This window comes from Podarcis gaigeae (assembly GCF_964106915.1).
Source record: "Podarcis gaigeae genome assembly, chromosome: 15".
In the NCBI taxonomy this organism is placed as follows: Eukaryota; Metazoa; Chordata; class Lepidosauria; order Squamata; family Lacertidae; genus Podarcis; species Podarcis gaigeae.
In genome coordinates this window covers 45129830-45149146 of record NC_139692.1, presented here as the reverse complement: position 1 = coordinate 45149146, position 19317 = coordinate 45129830, and the positions used below count along the sequence as shown (strand labels likewise).

Below are 19317 nucleotides of genomic sequence, written 5' to 3'. Positions count from 1 at the left end.
ACCACCAGCGCTCTCTCTTGTGCTCTCTCTTTCTCTGCTCTCCAGGCCCACCGTGGCCCAATGGCTGAGGCTGCAGCCAGCCAGCCGCTCTGCCTGCCTGCCTGCCTGCCTGCCTGCCAGGAGGAGAGGAGAGGAAGAAAGGGCCCTGCGTTCTGGCAAGCCAGAGCGACCCAGCACATGAGGCACAGGGGAGAGAGAGCGTGAAGCTCGCTTGGCTGGAGCCAAGGCTGCAAGGAGAGCCGGCAGGGAACCGTGCGTCCTCTGGGTGGGTGGCTCTGCCATCCTGGGCCACTCCAAAAGCAGCAAGAGATGGGGAGGGCAGCAGGACCTGGCACAGGCAAGCCAAGGAGGGCACCCGAGGTGGCAAGCCACGCAGTGCCTAGTTAAAATTGTGGAACTCCTTGCTGCAGGATGGCCCCCAACCTGGATGGCTTTAAAAGAGGGCTGGAGAGATTCGTGCCGGAGGAGAGGGCTGCCGATGGCTCCTGACTGCAGTGGCTCCGCTTCGTCTCCACAGGAGGAAGCAGAAATGCCACGGAGGTTTCTCCTCAATACCCAAATGAGAGCGGCACAGCAAGCGGGGCGGGGGGGGGGGGAGAGAGAGAGAGCATTCTCTACGTAAAGACCACTGCCAGGTCAGCGAAGGCCACGGAAGGAGAGGCAGCAGCAGCAGCAGCAGGGCTGGTAGCCAGGCCAAAAGGGCCAGAGTTTGGCCCCAAATCCAAGCAACTGTCGGAGGCAGTAAATGCTTTCGGATAATAGTTTTTGGGATTCGTAAATGGGGAGAGCATTTGGGACGTGGGTGGCACTGTGGGTTAAACCACAGAGCCTAGGGCTTGCCGATCAGAAGGTCGGCGGTTTCGAATCCCTGCGACGGGGCAAGCTCCCGTCACTCGGTCCCTGCTCCTGCCCACCTAGCAGTTCGAAAGCACATCAAAGTGCAAGTAGACAAATAGGTACCACTCCGACAGGAAGGTAAACGGTGTTTCCATGCACTGCTCTGGTTTGCCAGAAGCAGCTTAGTCATGCTGGCCACATGACCTGGAAGCTGTATGCTGGCTCCCTCGGCCAGTAAAGCAAGATGAGCGGCGCAACCCCAGAGTCGGTCACGACTGAACCTAATGGTCAGGGGTCCCTTTAACCTTTACCTTTAAATGGGGAGAGCAGCTGATCTTGCACTCAGGTCCTGCTTGCTTATGGGTTTCGCATTGGGGCATCTGCTTGGCTACTCTGAGAACAGGATTTTGGACTAGTATGCCCCCCCCCCCCCGCTCTAATGCAGGCTGTTTTGATATTCTTGTGCCATGGGAGGACACTCAACTCCCCATAAGCTCAGAGGTACCATGTGAGGCAGAATCTTGGCCATCCAAACCTGTCTCAGGCTGGGCGGGGGGGGGGGGTGTCATTTAGCCAACAGAAGGAGCGCTTTGCACTCTTTCTGCCCCCCCCCCCACCCCTCTGCCCAGTCCTTTGTCTGCCTGGAGTGGAGGCATTTCCTGCCCAGCTGAAACATTCCCACCTGAACCATAACAAGCTCTTCCTCTGGGCACTGCAGAGCAGGGCAGCAGCTCTCCCCAGGGGGGCTGCCGGAATAGCCGCGCTCCCGCCCCCCTCGCCAGGTCCAGCTGCGGGCGGGCGGGGTGGGTGGGCTGCGGGGAGACGCTCTGCCTATATTTAGCCCTCCTCCGAGTCGTCCAGCACGTGCGCACGCGGACGGACAGCCAGGCACCTGCCAGCTGCGGAAGGGCAACCCCCACCCAGGCGGCTCCAGGGTGGGCGCAGTGACGGCAAACAAGCGCCACGGGGCGTCCGGCAGGGCGGCGGAACCTGCCGCTCGCCAGTTGCCAAGCCTCTCCCGTGGCATGGAAGTTTGGGCCTCCTCTGCGCCCCTTCCCTCTCTTCCCCAGCGACGCCTGCAACTTTGCACGCGCTCAGGGACAGTCTTCCCCAGGAAACTGTTTTCCCTCTTCCCCAACCTGCAGCAGGAAGGGCAAAGCAGCTTAGCACGCCCTCAGTTGCCATTCTTCTCAAGGAAGCTTTTTGGGGACGGGTTCTAGCGGAGGGGGCACCTGGCTGCCTCTGGGTGCCCCTGCAGCCACCTGTCCGCTGTTCCACAGCCTTTTCCACCCCTGTTGCAGACGCCCCTCTCTCTGGCCCAGCCGGATGTCGCCGCTCCCCCCCCCCCAATACCCCCTCAGCCAGCCCCTGTCAAACACAAACAAACCTCCTCCTGGCCTCTGAACCCTGCTGAGGCGAGTTCCCCTCCGGCTCCTTGAACGCAGGGGAGGGGGGACTTGGCACCCTCCCCAGCACCACCACCATGCGCATCCTGTCGTCCTCTCCCTGGCCAGCCCAGGGGGGCAGGATGGGACGTGACGGCCGGCACAGGCCTCGCTCAGCCTTGCCAGGAGCCCGGGAGTCTGGGCCAAGGAGCCTGGGGAGGGAGGGCGGCACCTCCTGGGCACCGGATGCGCATGTCAGGGGCACGGCAGGAGCAGCTCCTCCCACCGGGAACATGCGTGACGTCGTGGCAGTATTTTTATATTCCTCGCTGTGCCGTTCCTGCAAAGCTAAATGCGGACAGGGCTGGAGGAGCAGTTCAGGGTGGGTGGGTTCGCAAGTGCCGCCTCCTCAGCTCCCGGAACATAAAAATAAAAAGCAGAAGAACCTGCGCAGTGCCTGCTGCATCAGGCCAGCCGCCCATCTAGTCTAGCCTCCTGGTCTCACAGTGGCCAGTCAGATGCCCCAGCAAGCAAGGCCTGAGCGCAACTTTCCCCTCCTGCGATTTCCAGCAGCTGGGATTCAGGCTCCGACTGTGGTGAGAGAGCACAGTTCTTGTGGCTAGCCACCCTCCGTAGCCCCCTCCTCCTCCTCCTCCTCCTCCTCCTCCTCTGTTAATTTGTCCAATGCTCTTCTAAAGCCATCCCAGTTGGCGGCCATCGCACTCTCCTGCATGAAAAGGACTCTCTTGTATCTGCCCTGAATCTCTCAACACTCCACACGTCCAGCAGTTCTAGTGTAGGAGAGAGGGAGGGAAACTTTCCTTTATCCGCTTTCTCCAGGCCAGGCATCATTTCATAAACTTCAGTCAGGTCACCTCTTAGAAGTGTATCACAGAAGCTTGAGACTCTTTTATATTATTTTATTTATTTATACCTCACCCATCTGGCTGGGTTTCCCCAGCCTCTCTGCGCAGCTTCCAACAAAATATTAAAAATACAATAAAACATCAGGCATTAAAAACTTCCCTAAACAGGGCTGCCTTCAGATGCCTTCTAAAAGTCAGATAGTTCTTTATTTCCTTGACATCTGGTGGGAGGGTGTTTCACAGTGCAGGCACCACCACCGAGAAGGCCCTTTGCCTAGTTCCCTGTAACCTCACTTCTCGCAGGGAGGGAACCGACAGAAGGCCCTCGGAGCTGGACCTCAGTGTCCGGGCAGAACGATGGAGGTGGAGACTAATGACTAATACACGGAATAAACCATAATAATCAACAAAACTGAAAAGAGCCCCCTCAAGCTGAGAAGCCAGTATGAAAAACATAAATGACAACCCACACGCACATACAAATGTCTCTTCTGGGAGGGGGCTCCACTGAAAAGGCCCCTCGCTCACCTGAGAGCTTGAGGCGATGGCCCTGGGGCGAGCTTAGTTGTGATTCCTGCAGGGGGGTGGACTAGATGACCCCTGGGGTCCCTTCCAATTCTACTTTGACATCTCTGAGGCTGATCTGAAGGGCCCAGGCAGGTCTGGATGGGAGGGAAAGGGTTCAGCACCAAGCTGCTTGGTTTCCATCACACTTCAGGCTGTGCAGAATTTGGGGAGGGGGGACCCCTGGTGCATGCTGGGAGAATCCCCCTCGGCTCAAAGGCGGGGATCTTTTTGTGCTAGGCGGTGCTGAAGGACCAGGCCCAAGTGCGGCAGATGGAGCTGGAGATCCGCCCCGTCTTCCTGGTGCCGGACACCAACGGCTTCATTGACCATCTGGGCAGCCTGGTCAAGCTCCTGGACTGCCGGCAGTTCATCCTTGTGGTGCCCCTGATTGGTGAGTGCGTGCTTGCATTTGTGTGCTTTCGGACGCAGAGATGGACCCGGTGCGCTGTCTCCAAGCGGAGAGCAGCCACGTCCCTCCCCCAACTTACAATTAAAGGCTGCAAACATCCCCTGGCCTACAAAAAGGGCTTGCTTAGCCCCACCTGTTCTCTGCATCCTTTGGGACCCAAAGGAAACGCTTGGGTATATTGATTTGATTTATATTCCCTCCGTCCAACTAAGGCAGTGGGTTTGGGGACCTCCTGTGCATGTTCCCTCAGAGGCATACAGCCTCTTCTTCAGGCAGTGCGTCATTGACCGCTGGAACTCCTTGCCAGAGGCCCATCCATTCCAGGAGAGGCTCTCTCCTCTCCTCTCCTCCCAATGGACTGCCCTGTTTTGAGCTGCCACCTCCCAGGGCTCCAGGCAAAGCAGCAGGCATCAGTGGAGCCTCCACACTCAGGGGCACTCTACCTCCGAGGCACAGGGAGACAGAAGCAGGCAGGGAGATGAGGTCCCATGGCACTGGCGTCCTGCATATGGCCTTCACAGAGGCCCTCTGGGGTGAGGGAGGTGGGGGTCTGACCCGTGAGGGCAGCCAGCACTTCTGTACTGGGGGGGGGGGGAGGTCTTGAGCCAGGGCGCTTGTCCCAGCCGCCGGGCCCTGGATCTCCCTTTTCTCCTTATAAAGCTGCAGTCCGGCGACTCAGCAAAGCTGGTTCCTGTTATTGGTAAACACTCGGCCCTGGCAGATAACAGGCGGCGGCTGCTGCTGCTGGGTGGTCTGGCCGGGCCAGCAGGAGGGTGGAGGCGCTGGGCACTCACGTCCCCCTCCCTCACGGAAGGACCAAAGCAGCTTGCGGGGGAGGGCATCCTGCTTTCAGGCAGAAGGTCCCGGGTCCCATCCCCTGTGGTGTCTGCAGGGGCGGCGGGGAGAGACTGAAACCCCAAAATGCCACTGCTGCCAGTCAGTGTAGCATCACCCTCCCCCCTCTCTCAACACCTTGTGCTCCTGGAGGTAAAGCGAGATGTGCTTCCCCAGCTCAGACGGCAGCCCAGCTCCCCTGGGAACACCGCCTGAGCTTCCTCCACTGAGGGTCTTCCTCACTGAGGATCGCAGGGCAGTTTACGGTGTAAAAACACAAAAATACATGACATAACAACAAGCAATAACACCACCCAAACGCACAGTTTTAAAGGCCATATAGGCTGCACAATCAGCCAGAGACCTGGGAGGAGAAGAAGAACATTTACTTCCTGCATTTATATCCCACCTTTTCCTCCAAGGAGCTCACTGTGGTGTGTGAACGGTTCTCCTCCTCCTGTAAATCCCCACCACAACCCTGCGAGGTAGGTTAGGCTGAGAGAAGAGAGTTTGGTGGCCGAGTGGGGGATTTGAACCCAGGCCCTGGCCTGACGCTCTAACCAAGTCCCAGGCTGAAGCCCCAGACTTGCCCTCACGGCTCCTCCTGAGTTACTCCCTGCAATAACCAGAAGGCACTTCTTCTGGAGCAGGGAAGGGGTTAAAGCTCCCCCTCTTGCGCCCGGCTCCTTGAACCCGACCCGTGTGGGGAGAAGCAGCCAGGCAGCTTGGGCAGGAGTGCAAACAAGCTTCCTCTTTGAAGGCTGTTTTGCTTGGAAGCGGCTGCGAGCGGCGGATTTCGGCCCGGAGTACCAGCCGCTCTCCTCCTGTTTGATGTTCCCTGCGCTGGCTCTTCTCTCCCCCTCCCAGGCCATCTTCCCCAGAGCAAAGCAGCGGCGGTGGGGGGAGGCGGGAGAGCAGGCCTTGGCCCAGATGGGGACTGGACCAGGCCGGATGTCCCAGGAAGGGCCAGAAGTGCCACCAGCGCTGGAAAAGCCAGGGGGGCTCATAGCGACAGGGAGAGGCCTCACCCCACATTCCCCCTCTGTCTCTCCCTCTGCACATCCAACCCCCCAGCCTCTCTAAGGAATGCATACTTCCCACTTGATCTCAGCTCTTGGCGAGGAAAGCCAAAAAGAGCAGCCAGATTAACCGTCTCAGGGAGCCGGTGGGGCTGGGTGCCTGGGAAGAGGTGCCCGCCAACACAGGAAGGGCCGTAGCCCCGTAGAATCCTAGAACTGGAGAGCGGAAGGGACCCTCAAGGCTCATCTAGCCTGGCCCCCCTCCAGGGCAGGAATTGCAGTAGATTACGACACCGCAGAAGGCCTTAGGCTCAGTCCCCCAGTGCCATCCATCTGCCAAGGGAGCTGGGAAAAGCCCCTCTTTCAAAACCCCGGAGAGCTGCTGCCAGCCAGTGCAGGCAGCACAAAGCCAGGTGGGCCCAAAGTCTGGCTCCTATGCTCCTGTTTAAAATCAGCCCCTTTATTCAGAACCGTAAGAGCTGGACTCTTGCTTCGATTTTAGCGGAAGGGGGTTCATACAGAAGGTCCCAGTGGCATCTGCAGGTAGGGTGGGTAGAGAGACTGCTAGAAATGCTAGAACGCTGCTGCCAGTCAGTGCAGACAGCATGAAGCTACTTTACTCTAGGTTCCTAGGTTCCACATTGGCTCCGGGACTTCCCTGGTGCTCGTGGCCTCGCATATGTCTGCTGGGGGTGCCATCAGGCCCCCTCGGGCTCTCCTGGGGCTCCCAGACATATTTGTCACCCAGCCCGCTGCAAAGAAAGAAAAAGCCGTTCCCAGGGAGCTCTGGCAGCTTCTGCCTGGCTCCCTCTGAGGCAGGGAGAGGAGCTGTGTTGGCTGCTTCTAGCCAGGCAAGACAGACCAGCGCTGCCCCTCCCTCCTCTGGTTCCTCTCTCTCTCCGCTCATAGCCAGAGTCAGAACCTGCTGCCCCCAAGCCCAGAGGTAATGGCCAGCCTCAGGCGCAGGGGTCTCCCAAGGCCTGGGGTGGGGGCAGAAACGTCCCACCCAGGAATCATACCGCCAATGCCAGCTTGGAAGGCTTTAACAGAGGGTGGGTCATATACATGGAGCAGGAGCAGGCAGCCAATGGCTACTAGCCAGGGTGGCCGTACTCTGCCCCCACAGTCAGGCAGCAGTGGCGGATGCTGGGAAGGGCAGGAGGGGAGGGTGGCGCTGTTGCGTTTGTGTCCTGCTTGAAGGTTTCCCATAATGGGCACCTGCTCGCCCCCTGTGAGATCAGGAGGCTGGACTTGGTTGGCCAAGGAGACTCTGCTTCTTATGGAGCCCCCAGGCCCAGAGGCAGTCTATCCTGATTCCTGGACTCAAAGCGCCATTGGCACAATCCCCCAGGCTCCTCTCACATTCTTCTCTCTCCTTCCTCCCTGCCAGTCATCAACGAGCTGGACGGGCTGGCCAAGGGCCCCGAGTCAGAGCACCGCGGGGGCGGCTACGCGCGGCTGCTGCAGGAGCGGGCCCGCAAGGCGGTGGAGTTCCTGGAGGCGCGCTTTGAGAAGCGGGACAGCTACATGCGAGCCCTCACCAGCCGCGGCAACGAGCTGGAGTCCATCTCCTTCCGCAGCGAGGACATCTCCAGGCAACAGGTGCCAGGGAGGGGGCTCCCACTTTCCAGTGGGGCGACAGGGAGGTCCTGGGTTCAAGCTTTACAGCCTTTGAGGGGCTTAGCAGGACTGCTGCTTGGTGTGCAGAAGGTTCTGGGTTGAGACCCCAGAGGACATCAGCCCCATCTCTGCCTGGAAAGGCGCTGAGCATCCTTCGCTTTTCCAAAGGGTTTGGGGGTCCTTATCATCTGCCTTGAGCCGCAATGGCTCGATGGGATCCTCCACTTCGAAGGGCAGTCTACCTGCGGCATGCCTACATGCCAGGGGTGGGCATCACCTTCATATTCCTGGCTTGGGGTTTCCCCGAGGAGTCTCTGCCTGGTGACAGTGGCTTCTGTGACCTCTACATTTCCTCTGACAGAGAGCTCTTTAGCGTATCCAACATTTGGCCTGCTCACTGTAGACCCACTGAAATGAAAGAACATACCTAACTTGGATGCACTAATTTCAATGGCTGTGCACTGAGTAGAACCTAATTGGATGCAACATTTTTATTTTTATTATTATTATTATTATTATTATTATTATTATTATTATTATTATTATTATTATTTTCTTAATTCCCAATATTTAGACTTGTCGGGCTCATATTTGGCTCATTAGCCAAAGATCTCCAAGCAACTTCTTAGAACACAGATAGAAACATGAACGTGAATACATAACGCCATCCATCAGATTCATCCCATAGAATTGTAGAGTTGCAAGGAACCCCCACAGGTCATCTAGTCCAAACCCCTGCAGTGCAGGAATATAGACACACACACACAAAAAACACCCACCTGCACCCATAACAGCAAGAGGATGCAAATAGGCAGTCTCTATTTTCAAAACACCCCCTGGGGCCGAGAGAGGGCAAGCTGAGCTATTCCTTTTCCCCGGACTCACTCCTCTCCTGCTGCTGCTCCTTCCTCCTCAGGGAAACAACGACGACCTGATCCTCTCCTGCTGCCTCCACTACTGCAACGACAAGGCCAAGGACTTCATGCCGGCCAACAAAGGTATGTTTGGGGGGGCACTAAGATGCCCCTCCTGGGCGGGCGGGGGGGTCTGCCGTGCCAGGGAGGAGACCCTCCTTGCAGTCGTCCCCAACACTCACCATGTTTACTCTGCAGTAAGGCCTCCTGTATTATCAGGGGTGGGGCTTACTCCCTAGTAAACATCCTTAGGATTGTAGGACCGTTGCATTCCCAAGCAAGAACGGGCAAATATTCACTCCGTCGCCCGACGCAAAGAAAGCAAAAAATGGCCATCTCACCTGGAGTACCTTTCAGAGTATGAAAGTCACGGCAGGGAACACGCGGGCACACCCCTTCCTCCGGCCCTCCGGAAAGTGCTGGGCCGCCTCCTGCCCTGCCCTCCTGCATCGCCTGGGGGCCTCTCCTCCTCCTCCACCCCCCCAACCAGCTCTCCTGGCAGGGAGGCGCACAGGCCATCTCCCCCACCCCACCCACCACCAAGGCCCCGGTTTCCATCTTCCTTGGGCCAAATCCTCCTCAGCTTAACTTGTCATCTTGACGGAGGGAGGCGTTCCCGGAGTGTTTATGCCTCGCCTGGGGTGCAGTCCAGGCGATCAGGGGATTATGGCGGATGAGGCCTGACAAACGTGACAGCCTCTGGTTTCTAACAGTCGCCTGGCCCTGAGCGCAGCAAGGGGATGGTTATTGTTACGGACGCAGGCACCCGCCCTCTTCTGAGCCGCTCTTGACTCCCGCCTCCTCTCGCCCCCCTGCAGATGACCCGATCCGGCTGCTGCGCGAGGTGGTGCTGCTGACGGACGACCGCAACCTGCGGGTGAAGGCGCTGACCCGCAACGTCCCTGTCCGGGACATCCCCACCTTCCTGCGATGGGCGCAGGAGGGCTGAGCCAGGCAGCCTGCAGGGGGGCGCCGTCCCCAGGAAGCTGTGCCGCTCTGTGCCACCAGCAGGGGGCAGCCTTGAGGCGGAGGGGGGCCCTTGCACCAAGCCACTGCTGCCCCCACCACCGTTCCCGGCTGACACCCACCAATGAACAATAAACGTGTCTCCAACCCGCCCGGAATGGCCGTGCTGTGGGTGTGAGAGAGAGGGAAGTGTTGCGTCCGCACAGGCCACCGGGGGGGCGGAATAGGTGCGTGTCGTGTTCCCCCGCCGAGGGGGGAGGATAGGACAGCCAGAGAGGTCTCAAGCAGGCACCCCCATATTACTTTTACTTGGCCAGGCAGGGCGAGGGGGGGATCCTTTGTGTGGAAGTGTGTGAGCCCCGATCCACACCCTGCTGCCCCCCCCCCCATTTACATCCTCTCTCTTCCAGCCCCCTCCTGGACCCTCGTCCTTCCCTTTTGCCACCCTGACACCTGCGTCACAGATTTCTTGAGCTTGCACCCCTCCATTTTCATCATCCCCAGACGCACACACACCCCTGGTCCAGTGGTGTGGGTTGCAGAGGGAGGCCTGGGCATTGGGATCAGACCTTTAAGCTGCAGGGTTTGGGGAGTGGGGTGTCAGGGCTGGGGGGTGGAGAGAACAGGCAAGCAGGTTCCCCCGTGAAGGAGCTCTGAGGGCAGTTGGAGCTCACACAGAGAACGGCTGCGTGAAAAAGAAGAATTGTCCCATTGGGAGCTTGTATTTAAATGGGGGGGGGGAGCCTTAACTGGCCCCGGTCAGTTGCATCGTTGGCCATCCCCAGGCCCTTTGGGTCAGTGGCAGGCGGGGGGGGGGGCAGGATTGGGAAGAAAAACAGAAAACCAAAAGAGCCAGCCATGGAAATGGACTTGTTCTGCATTCAAAGGATGCTTTTTTGATAAAACCCTTTGCTTCTGGAGGGGGTCACACCAGATGGTTTGGGGGCACAATTCTGCCTTTCTTGGTCTGGAGAGGGGGAATCACCTCTCCCGCCTCCACCTTTGGGGTCTTCTGCACTCAAGATCTTCAACCCCACCTGCTCGCCAAACAGGCGTGGACCCAGCCCCATGGATATGGGGAGGGGCGGCCCTCCTACAGGCAGGTGTGTCTCTTCCCCCACCCCTTTTGTTCTGCTTTTTGGCCTGCCTGGGTTTGATGGGGGGCTTGTGACAGACAAAGTAAAAAAAAAAAAAATGTTCCTTTGTTTTCTTAATAAAAATTTTAGTAGGGAAACGCTGTTCTGTGCTGCCTCGTTTTGTGGGGTCGGGGGGAGAAGGCGGTCTGGGGAACCATCAGCCTGGAATGGGGTTTCTGAGGAGGAATATAAATGATACTGATTTGGGCAGAGTGGTAGCTAAACGACCCATCTCTTTCCAGGACACCCATTATGCCCGTAATGGTTTGTGTCATAGAATTGTGGAGTTGGAAGGGACCCATCTAGAAGAAGCCCCTGCAAGGCAGGAATCTCGCCACCCAGAAGTAAGTGCCCTTGAATTCATAGAATCATAGAGTTGGAAGAGACCACGAGGGCCATCAAGTCCAACCCCCTGCCAAGCAGGAAACACCATCAGAATTCAGTGGGGTTAGAATTTGGCCAGGACCATGGCTGGAGAAGTGGGTCAGGTTTTGAGGAATCGGGGGGGGGGGCAGGGAGCGGAGGTGTATGGCCAGAGTCTCCAACGTGGTGCCCTCCCAAGGTTGCTGGCCTTCCAGCTCCCATGTCCCAGACCGCCAACCACCAGGGCTCAGGACATTGGGGGGGGGGCACCCACAGCTCAGTTGGCCTCATCCTGGCCCAGCCATAGATCATATTTGTGTGGGGCAAGATTTCACTGAACCAGTTTAACACTAGTTTTCCACAGTCATTTCACGTTTTTAAAAATAAACAAAAATACAGGAGGCCAATAAATGGTGTGATAACAGCTCCAAAGAAAATGAGAGAAATTCATGGAGGGGAGGGCTCTTGTGTCTGAGTCCTGCTTGCAGGTTTCCCATCGTGGGCACCTGGTGGGCCCCAAGGTGGGGCCCCTTTGGCCTGATCCAGCAGGCCATAATAATAATAATAATAATAATTAATTTATACCCCACCCATCTGGCTGGGTTTCCCCAGCCACTCTGGGCAGCTTCCAACATAACACTAAAATACAATAACCTATTAAACATTAAAAGCTTCCCTAAAGAGGGCTGCCTTCAGATGTCTTCTAAAAGTTTGGTAGTTGTTGTTCTCTTTGACATCTGATGGGAGGGCATTCCACAGGGCGGGTGCCCCTACCGAGAAGGCCCTCTGCCTGGTTCCCTGTAACTTGGCTTGATGGTTCCATGTTCATGATGTTGGATGGGTCAGGCACCCAGTAAGGCCTGTTTTAAACTGGTTCTCCTCAGCACAGACACTAAATCTTGGCCGCAAGTCACCCACAAGTTGCTGTCTCCACTACCACCCCCAAGTTGTCACTATTGCTGCTTTTACCCCTCCCCAAGTGGTATGGCGGACCATGACCGGCTTGTCAAGGGCTACCTAGAGCTCTTGGGGGGGGCAGATTTGAGTCTCCCAAAAGTCCAGTCTGCAACACCACAATCAAGCATACACTTCAGTCTCCCCCCTCCCTGAGGAAGCAGAAGCAGCCTTGTGGTGTCAAAAGAAAACTTTATTGCTGTTGATGGTTTTTTCCCCATGTTTATTTATTTTTTTATTTCCGGTATAAAACGAAAGGGGAAAGGCACATCCCATGTACAAAATGCTACGGTGGGCACAGCAGGCTGCCCCCCTTTTGAATACTTTGTGTTGGGGGGTGTCTTGCTGTGTCCTCCCAAGGCTTGGCAGGGTGGGTGGGTTGGGGGGGCAGCTGGCTCAGACGAAGAAGGCCCAGCCCCACGCTTGGGGGGCGGCAGGTGGGAGATTGTGTGTGCAAATAGAGGTAAAAGGAAGATTCACATCTTAACCTGACCTTTGGTTAAAAAAGAGTTGGAGGGAAAGGGGGGGCAGCTGCGCTGGCAGGGCCTGAAGGCAAAGGGCACATCTTGTCCCGCAACCCCAACCCCACCTTCTCCCCATAAGTGCAAAGAGAGTCTGGCAATACGTGCACTGGTCAAAGCTTGGGTTGCCCTCTTTCACCCCAAAGATGGAAGAGGCTGCCGTTGGGTTCCCCATTCCACCTCCAACAGAGCTGACAATCTGGGGAGTGTTTTGTCTTTGTCAAACAGTCCTTGGGGAGGAGGGACAAGCAGAGGGAAGGAGGGCACCCCCCAAACTACACACAAATACCCCAGAATAATCTTTGGCTCAAAGTGAGGCAGTGGAAGACGGGACTTGGGGTTGGAAGACTGGGATGGAGCTGATTCAAAGGGAGAGGGACCCCGTTGTGGTAAGAAGGAACACACACACCCCATCGCCGCCCCTTGGTCACAGCCGTGTGGAGTCTTTAGTAGGGGAGGAGGGGAAGTGAGGGCCCCCTCTCCTATTCACATTGCAAAAGAGGTTGAGGGGAGAGTTAAGTGCTTGCTCAGGTGAGTCCCAGGGCATCCACTCACCTGTTGCCTCTGTGGCAAAAGGGATGCAGGAAACTTAAGAACATTGTGCCCCTTTCTCTGCCCCCCACAGTCACCACACAGGATTCGTAAAAAAAACTTCCAGACACTTGGACTCGTGCTCAGCTCGTGCCAGTGAGCCAGGCTGCACCGGGAGCTTCACCACCTTCCCAAAGTCACTGCACAGCAGCCAGCCTGGAAAGGGATGAGGGGGGTTGGGTGTCCAGCGACATCTGCAGAGCCAGGAGTTTCTCACTCCCTCGTTCTGCAGGAAGGCACATTGTGGAGCTCTGTGTAAACCTTGAACCCGAAGGGGTTGGGTCCCATGCCAAGAGGGATTCTCACACTTCCAAGATTTAAGGCTTCCACGCCTGTTGTCCTGCCTGTCACCCATTGTGACAGGCAGAAAATCAACAGGTGTGGCAGTTTGAAGGCATAGGATGGCAATTCAGTGCATCAAGATATCTGGGTATAGCGGGACAGATGTCTATAAGATGCAAAAAGGTCTGTCTGTGGGCGGCTGAAATGTACGCAGCATAAGCAGAGACCACCGACATGGTTCTCTGTGCATTCTGTGGGCAGTCCCTCTCACCCTCCTTTCTCTGGCCACTGATACCCCACTGAGCACTGGGAACCAGAGTCCACAAAGGTTTCTGGGGGCCACAAGACTCTTCAGCTGTCCCTGTAGACCCAACAGAGCTGCTGCCTCTTTGCTAAAGCTCAGACCTGCGCAGAGGACACGTCTCTGGGGCTTCCCCCCCAATTGAGGCAGGTAGAAACGTGGGTCTGCCCCACAGGAAAAGCTTGGGGGCGGAGGGAGAGGCAGTCAGGAGCACAACCTCCTGGCCATTTCTGGCAGGGCCAGAGGGCAGCCTCGAGGTTTGACTCCTGAAAGGGAAGGAGGAATGGAGTTGGTGGGATCAGGCCCATGACGCACAGGCCTCACCTCCCAAGCAAGGGGGGACAGTCCTCAAGGTGCTCTCTGAATATACTTTATTAGCCTGCTTCTTTTCCTTCCAACTCAAAACCCTGGGCACTCAAGGGTGGGGGGGGGAAGCATCACTGATTGTTGCTTTGTTGTTAAAGCTTTTAAGAGCTGGAGTTCGGGTTTGCAAAAAAACAACAACCCACATGTCCCAATTCCTGAGAATTGCACCAAGGCCGCTTTCCTGAGCAGATCCCTACAGGTCAGACAACTGGAGCTCTTTTGCAGTTTGGGCAGGCAAGATTCCCTTCTCTCCTTGAGGAGAGAGCTCTTCCATATTAAAAAAAAAAAAAAAAGCTGGGATATCATTCTGAATTGCACCACTTCAAATTTAAGGGTGGGGGGGACATTTCTAGGCCACCCCAAAAAAACACAAGCGTGTCAAATTATAATCTCCCTGCACATAGAAAACTAGGAGAAAGTTTATCAGGAGCTCTTTTCCCTGCTGCGCTAGTTTTCCGCCCCTGCCAGGCTCCTTTCTAGAGCACTGAGCCTTGCAGAGGCTGTCAGGCCCCAGCAGGACGCCTGTTCCTTTTGCCCAATGGCGAGATCAGCTGACAGGTGACAGAGGCCATTGGGAGGGGGAGACTATTCTCACCCTCCCCACAAAAAGAAAAAACTAGCAATGAGGCTGCACTCGATGAATCTTTGGGTCCTTCCAACTCTACGGGTGGGGGGGTGTATCTGAGGTAGGGACAAATTCACAATTCCACTTTGGGGGCAGCTCCACAGCTTGGCAGAGAACAGAAATAGAGAACAGAGAGAGGGGTGAGCTCTGGCTTCACGAGAGGTTGGGGGGAGAGGACGACGACTCCATGACGTCCCCTCCCTCGTCACAAATAAGAGGGGGCTGAACTGTTCCCTTGGGGGGGCTGCGCTGGTCACTTTTGGGGAGGAAGCTGTCCTTTCCCCCGCAGTGGGGGCAATAGTCACCCCCTCTCCTGGGCAGAACACAAAGGCACTCTCACACCCCAAACAACTTGGGGGAACCCCCTTCCCTCCCCCACAAGCCCCGGTCCGTGGAGGGAGAGCGGGAGAGCGTGAGGGGGGTGATGCGGGGGTCGTCAGGGGGGTGAGAAGCGCTCTATGGTCCGGGCGTGGTGGTCATTGTGCAGGTGGGCGGCGGCGGCGGCGGCGGCAGCTGCAGCGGCCGCGGCTCCCTGGGCGAGCACCTCGGCCGCCTTGTCGGGGCTGAGCCCGAGGTAGAGGCCCTCCATGGCGGCCTTGGGGTCGGCGGCGGCGGCCAGGAAGTGCGAGGTGTGGCTGAGCAGCTCCTTGTCGTGCTGCTGCTGCTGCGCCAGGCGCGCCATGGCCAGCACGCCCTCGGGGAAGTCCAGCTTGAGCTTGCCGTCGGGGCCCGCCGCTGCCGCCGCTGCAGCCGCCGCCGCCGCCGCCGCGTGCATCTTCATGTGGCTGAGCAGGTTCCTCTGCTGGGCGAACTTGCCCCCGCACACCTGGCACTCGTAGGGCTTCTCTCCGGAGTGGATGCGCATGTGCTCCGTCAGGCGGTACTGGCGCGTGAAGCGCATCCCGCACGCCTCGCACGCGAAGGGCTTGAGGCCCAGGTGGCTCCGCATGTGGCGGGTCATGGTGCCGCGCTGCGTGAACTTCTTGCCGCAGATGGAGCAGGGGTAGGGCCGCGTCAGCCAGTGCGTCTTCTCGTGCTGCCGCAGCGTGGCCGGGTCCTTGTAGGCCTTGTCGCACGACGAGCAGCGGTAAGGGCGCAGCAAGTCGCACGCCCCCGACGGCACCGGCGGTGGGGGAGGCCCCTGCTGCTGCGGCAGCGACGACGGCGGAAGAGGTTTGTCCAGAAAAGGAGAGCCTTGCCCGGCGGCGGCAGCCGCCTCGGCGGCCTCCTTGCGGTACAGCTCCTCTTCCTCGTTGTGCGCCTCGACGTGCGCGTTCAGCTGCTCCGACGACGGGAAGCCCTTCCCGCAGGGGATGCACACATACAGGTTGTCGCCGCCGAAGCTCTCCGGCTCGTAGCCCAGGTAGCGCTCCAGGCTGCCGCCGGCCGGGGAAGGCCCTCCGCTGCTGCAGCCCGTCTCCTCGCTAGTGCTCTTGTCGTTCTCCAGGTCCTCTCCGTCGGGCTCGCCTGCACCGCCGCTCTCCAAGCTCGGGTAGCGCCGCGGCGGCTGCTCCTGCGAGGAGGGCGACTCGGGCTTGTGGTCCAGCTCGCCCTCTTTGTCCCGCCGCCCTCCCCGGCAATCGCCCCCGCCCTCGTCCTCGTCGTCCTCGTCGTCCTCCACGTAGCCGCCCACCAGCGGCTCGTGCTTCATCCAGCGGTAGAAGAACTCCGGAGGCGCCACCTCGCCGGCGCGCCCCGACGGCTCCGACCCGGGGCTGCCTCCGCGGTGGTGGTGCAGGAGGTGGTGGAAGGGCGCCTGCAGCTGCGAAGGGGCCGCCTCCCCGAAGGCCGAGTGGTTGGGCAGCAAGGCGGGGCTCTCGGGCCTGGCGTTCTCGCGACCCTCCATGGTGGCGCGCAGGCGGCTGTCCGCCGGCGGCGGCGGGGCGGGCAGCTGCGGCGAGGGCCCGTTGGGGCTCTTTTTGGAGAGGTCGAGGCCGCAGAGTGGAGAGCAGAGGCGCTCCGGGGGGCACAGACCGGCCCCATGAGGGTGCGCGGAGGCTGCGGCGTACAGCTCCCCGCAGTGGGTGCTGAGCGGCTCGGAGGGGCGCGGCGGCAGCCCCGGGGGCGCGTAGCAGCTCTGGATGACGGGCGTGGCTGCGCGCAAGCCGCGCGCCAGCTTGCCGAAGGGCGAGTAGCCGCCGCGGAGCTGGCAGTACTTGCCCGAGCGCTTGAGCTTCTTCTTGCACAAGGCCACCAAGTCTGGGATCTGCAGGTAGCTGGCGGCGGCCAGCACGGCGCCCAGGCTGGGCTCTCCCTCTCCGCCGCCGCCGTCAGAGTCGCCTAGGCGGCCTGTGTAGATGAAGTCGAGGACGGCGCGGAAGACGCCCGGGCTGACCATCTCCTGGTCCAGGTTGATGAGGTTGTCGTGGACCACCAGGGCCTTGAGGTAGGCGCTGCTGGCCGCCAGCACGTTCTTGTGCGCGCGGAAGAGCGCGTTCTGCACCACCAGGATCACGTCGCACAGGAAGCCCTTGGTGCGCTGAGCGTTGAGCTGCAGCAGCAGCTGCCGAGAGTGGCCCGCCGACTCCGACGAGGCGTCCAGCATCGCTGCGCCGCGCTCTCCTGCAGAAAGAGACGCACGGAAAGAGAGAGAGCCCGGCGGGCAGCGTCAGCGCGGGGGGCCCAGCCTGCCCGCACCGCTGCCCTCTCCTGTCCCACGACGGCGCGGACGCCCCCTCGGAACGTGTGTGACTCTGCCTCGGCCCCGGGCTCCTCGCAGGGCACTCTGGACTCCTTCCCCGCCACTCTGCCCTTATAGAGGGGTTTCCCTCTCAAGGAAGGAGGAGGCGGCGGAGGAAAGGGGGGATGTTCAGCCCCCCGGTATCTCCGCCGTTGCCGATCGCATCCCACGCCCCCCTCCGGGTGGGGAGGGGGGCAGGGCTAAGCGTTCACACCTGGAGGGGGCAGTGCCTGCAGAGCTCATCCACGTCTCTCCCCTCGCCCAGCGCAACCACCCTGCGGAGCCAACCGGCCAAAAGCACTGATGCAGCCGCCGGCCTCTCCGTTTCCATTCGTCTCCCTCTGGCCACGATCCGGCTTTCAGAAGGCTCGCTTTCTGGATGCCACCTCGGAAACCCCAGAGAGCACAGCGAGCCCCGGTCTTCTGCCCTCCGGAGGTCCCCAAGAGGCGGCTGCCCCAAGCGTCAAAACGCAGCCCCCACCCCTTCCTTTTCTCTGCGCGCTTTCTAGCCCTGAGCCTTAAAGCGAGCGTCGTTACTAGAGAGTCAGCCCCATTTCATGCAGCGGGACTGGCTTCCGAGTAAGCCCTGCACCGTCCCTGCCCTTCTTCCAACCGTCTCTCCAAGCGCGCCTCGCGGGGGATCCGTCCGGGCCCCGGGAGCAGAAGGCACCGCTTGCACCCAGCTAGCGGTCCGGCAAAACAAAACTGAGAGCCTTGGGGGAGGCTTCTGGGCCCAGGAAACTGTTCCCCTTGCTCCACTTTGGAGCTGGGATCCGAAGCACCCTCTGCAGGGAGCGCCCAGGCCGAAGCGAAAGCGGCCCTGCGCTCCCTTCCAGCCGCGAACAGGGCGAGGCCTGGTCTGCCTCTCCCAACTCCTCACCAGCCCTCCCAGTTAGGAGGGTCAGCTCCGTCCCCGGGGTGAGGTGCGGGGTGCATAAGCGGAGCTGAGGGCAGGGTGAACCATGCCTAAGTTGTGGTGTTTGTTAGTCATAGGTCCCTGCCAAAAAAAGGGGGGGGGGACATTATGTGCGATCTGGTGAAGGCCACGGAAATGTCAAAAATGCATTTCGGGAAAGTTTAAAAACAAAAACAAATTCCAAAATGTGAAGGAGAGTGGCGGGAGGAGAAAGAGAAAGCTGAGAGATTTGACGGGGAGAGAAGAAGGAGCCGCCCGCCCTGCTCTCTGGGCTGCAGAGTTGACAGCCCGACGGAGCCCGTTCCGCGGCCGGGAAAAGCGCTTCCAAAGCCGCTGGCCTGGGAGGAGACAGGAGGGAAGGCCGCTCGGCCGGCCGAAGGGGGATCTTCCGCCCCAGGACCGACTGCGGAGCGAAGAGCGAGCTCGGGAGAGGAATTGGGGTTCAGTAGAGGACGGAGGAAGGACGTAAGAGCCCCCCGAAACAACTTCCAAGGCGTCCCGGGTCGCGGGGCAAAAACCACCCTCTGCTTTCCAAGTTCTTCCGAAGGAAAGTCGCCTTCGGTTGTGCCTCTCGCTCCGGGGTGACATGTCGGGCAGGGCAGGCTAGCTTGGCGGGGCGAACAGGGAGATCCGCAGCGCAGCTCAAGCTGAGGATCGGGCGCGCGAAAAAGCGCCGCGCCTGGGACTGGGGAAGGGGGCGGAAAGAAACGACTTTTCTTTTCCTGGCGGGGACAGGACAGTAAAGTATTTTCGCTGGGTCTCTTCGGAAAGGGCGCGCAATCTGAAGTGCCTCCCACTAGCCCACCGCGCCGTCTTACCCGGGAGCCCCGTCGAGTCAGCCAGGCAGGCGAGGTCCGTGTGGACGCGCATGGCTTAGCGGGCTGCGCTACTGCCGTGGCGGCGGCGGCGCCCGCCCCTCACCGGCGCCTCAGACCTCTTGGCCGCCGCTGCTCGCTCTTGCTGCTGCTGCTGCTGCTGCGCTTGAGCCCCATGTGCCGGGAGCGCAGCGGCGGCGGCGGAAAAGGTAAAGGCCGGGCCGCGAACTCCGCCTGACCCCGAGCTGAACTCGGGCGTGTTCAAGGAGCCGCCGCGGCTTCCTCCTCCTCCTCCTCCTCTGGGCCAGAGAGAAGCAAGCAGAGCAGGACGGGGCGGGCGGGACGGATGG

The 19317-nt window shown here is 59.3% G+C and overlaps 2 protein-coding genes across 5 annotated transcripts in view; one reads left to right on the top strand and one right to left on the bottom strand.

Annotated features, from left to right (window-relative positions):
* Nucleotides 1-10651, top strand: part of SMG6 (SMG6 nonsense mediated mRNA decay factor) — an 88114-nt gene extending 77463 nt beyond the window's left edge. For all 4 annotated transcript variants that reach the window (XM_083715006.1, XM_083715005.1, XM_083715004.1 and 1 more), the window contains exons 16-19: nucleotides 3893-4046; nucleotides 7308-7519; nucleotides 8454-8535; nucleotides 9270-10651. In XM_083715006.1, coding sequence (XP_083571132.1) covers nucleotides 3893-4046; nucleotides 7308-7519; nucleotides 8454-8535; nucleotides 9270-9400 — 579 coding nt within the window. In that variant the 3' untranslated portion in view covers nucleotides 9401-10651. The remainder of the gene's footprint in view (nucleotides 1-3892; nucleotides 4047-7307; nucleotides 7520-8453; nucleotides 8536-9269) is intronic.
* A 1391-nt stretch (nucleotides 10652-12042) lies between these two features.
* Nucleotides 12043-19253, bottom strand: HIC1 (HIC ZBTB transcriptional repressor 1). Its single transcript, XM_083714920.1, has 2 exons — nucleotides 18971-19253; nucleotides 12043-17118 (listed from the first exon to the last, which is right to left on the bottom strand). The coding sequence occupies exons 1-2, from the start codon at nucleotides 19020-19022 to the stop codon at nucleotides 14993-14995; spliced, it is 2178 nt and encodes a 725-aa protein (XP_083571046.1). The 5' UTR covers nucleotides 19023-19253; the 3' UTR covers nucleotides 12043-14992.
* Nucleotides 19254-19317: the final 64 nt, after the last annotated feature.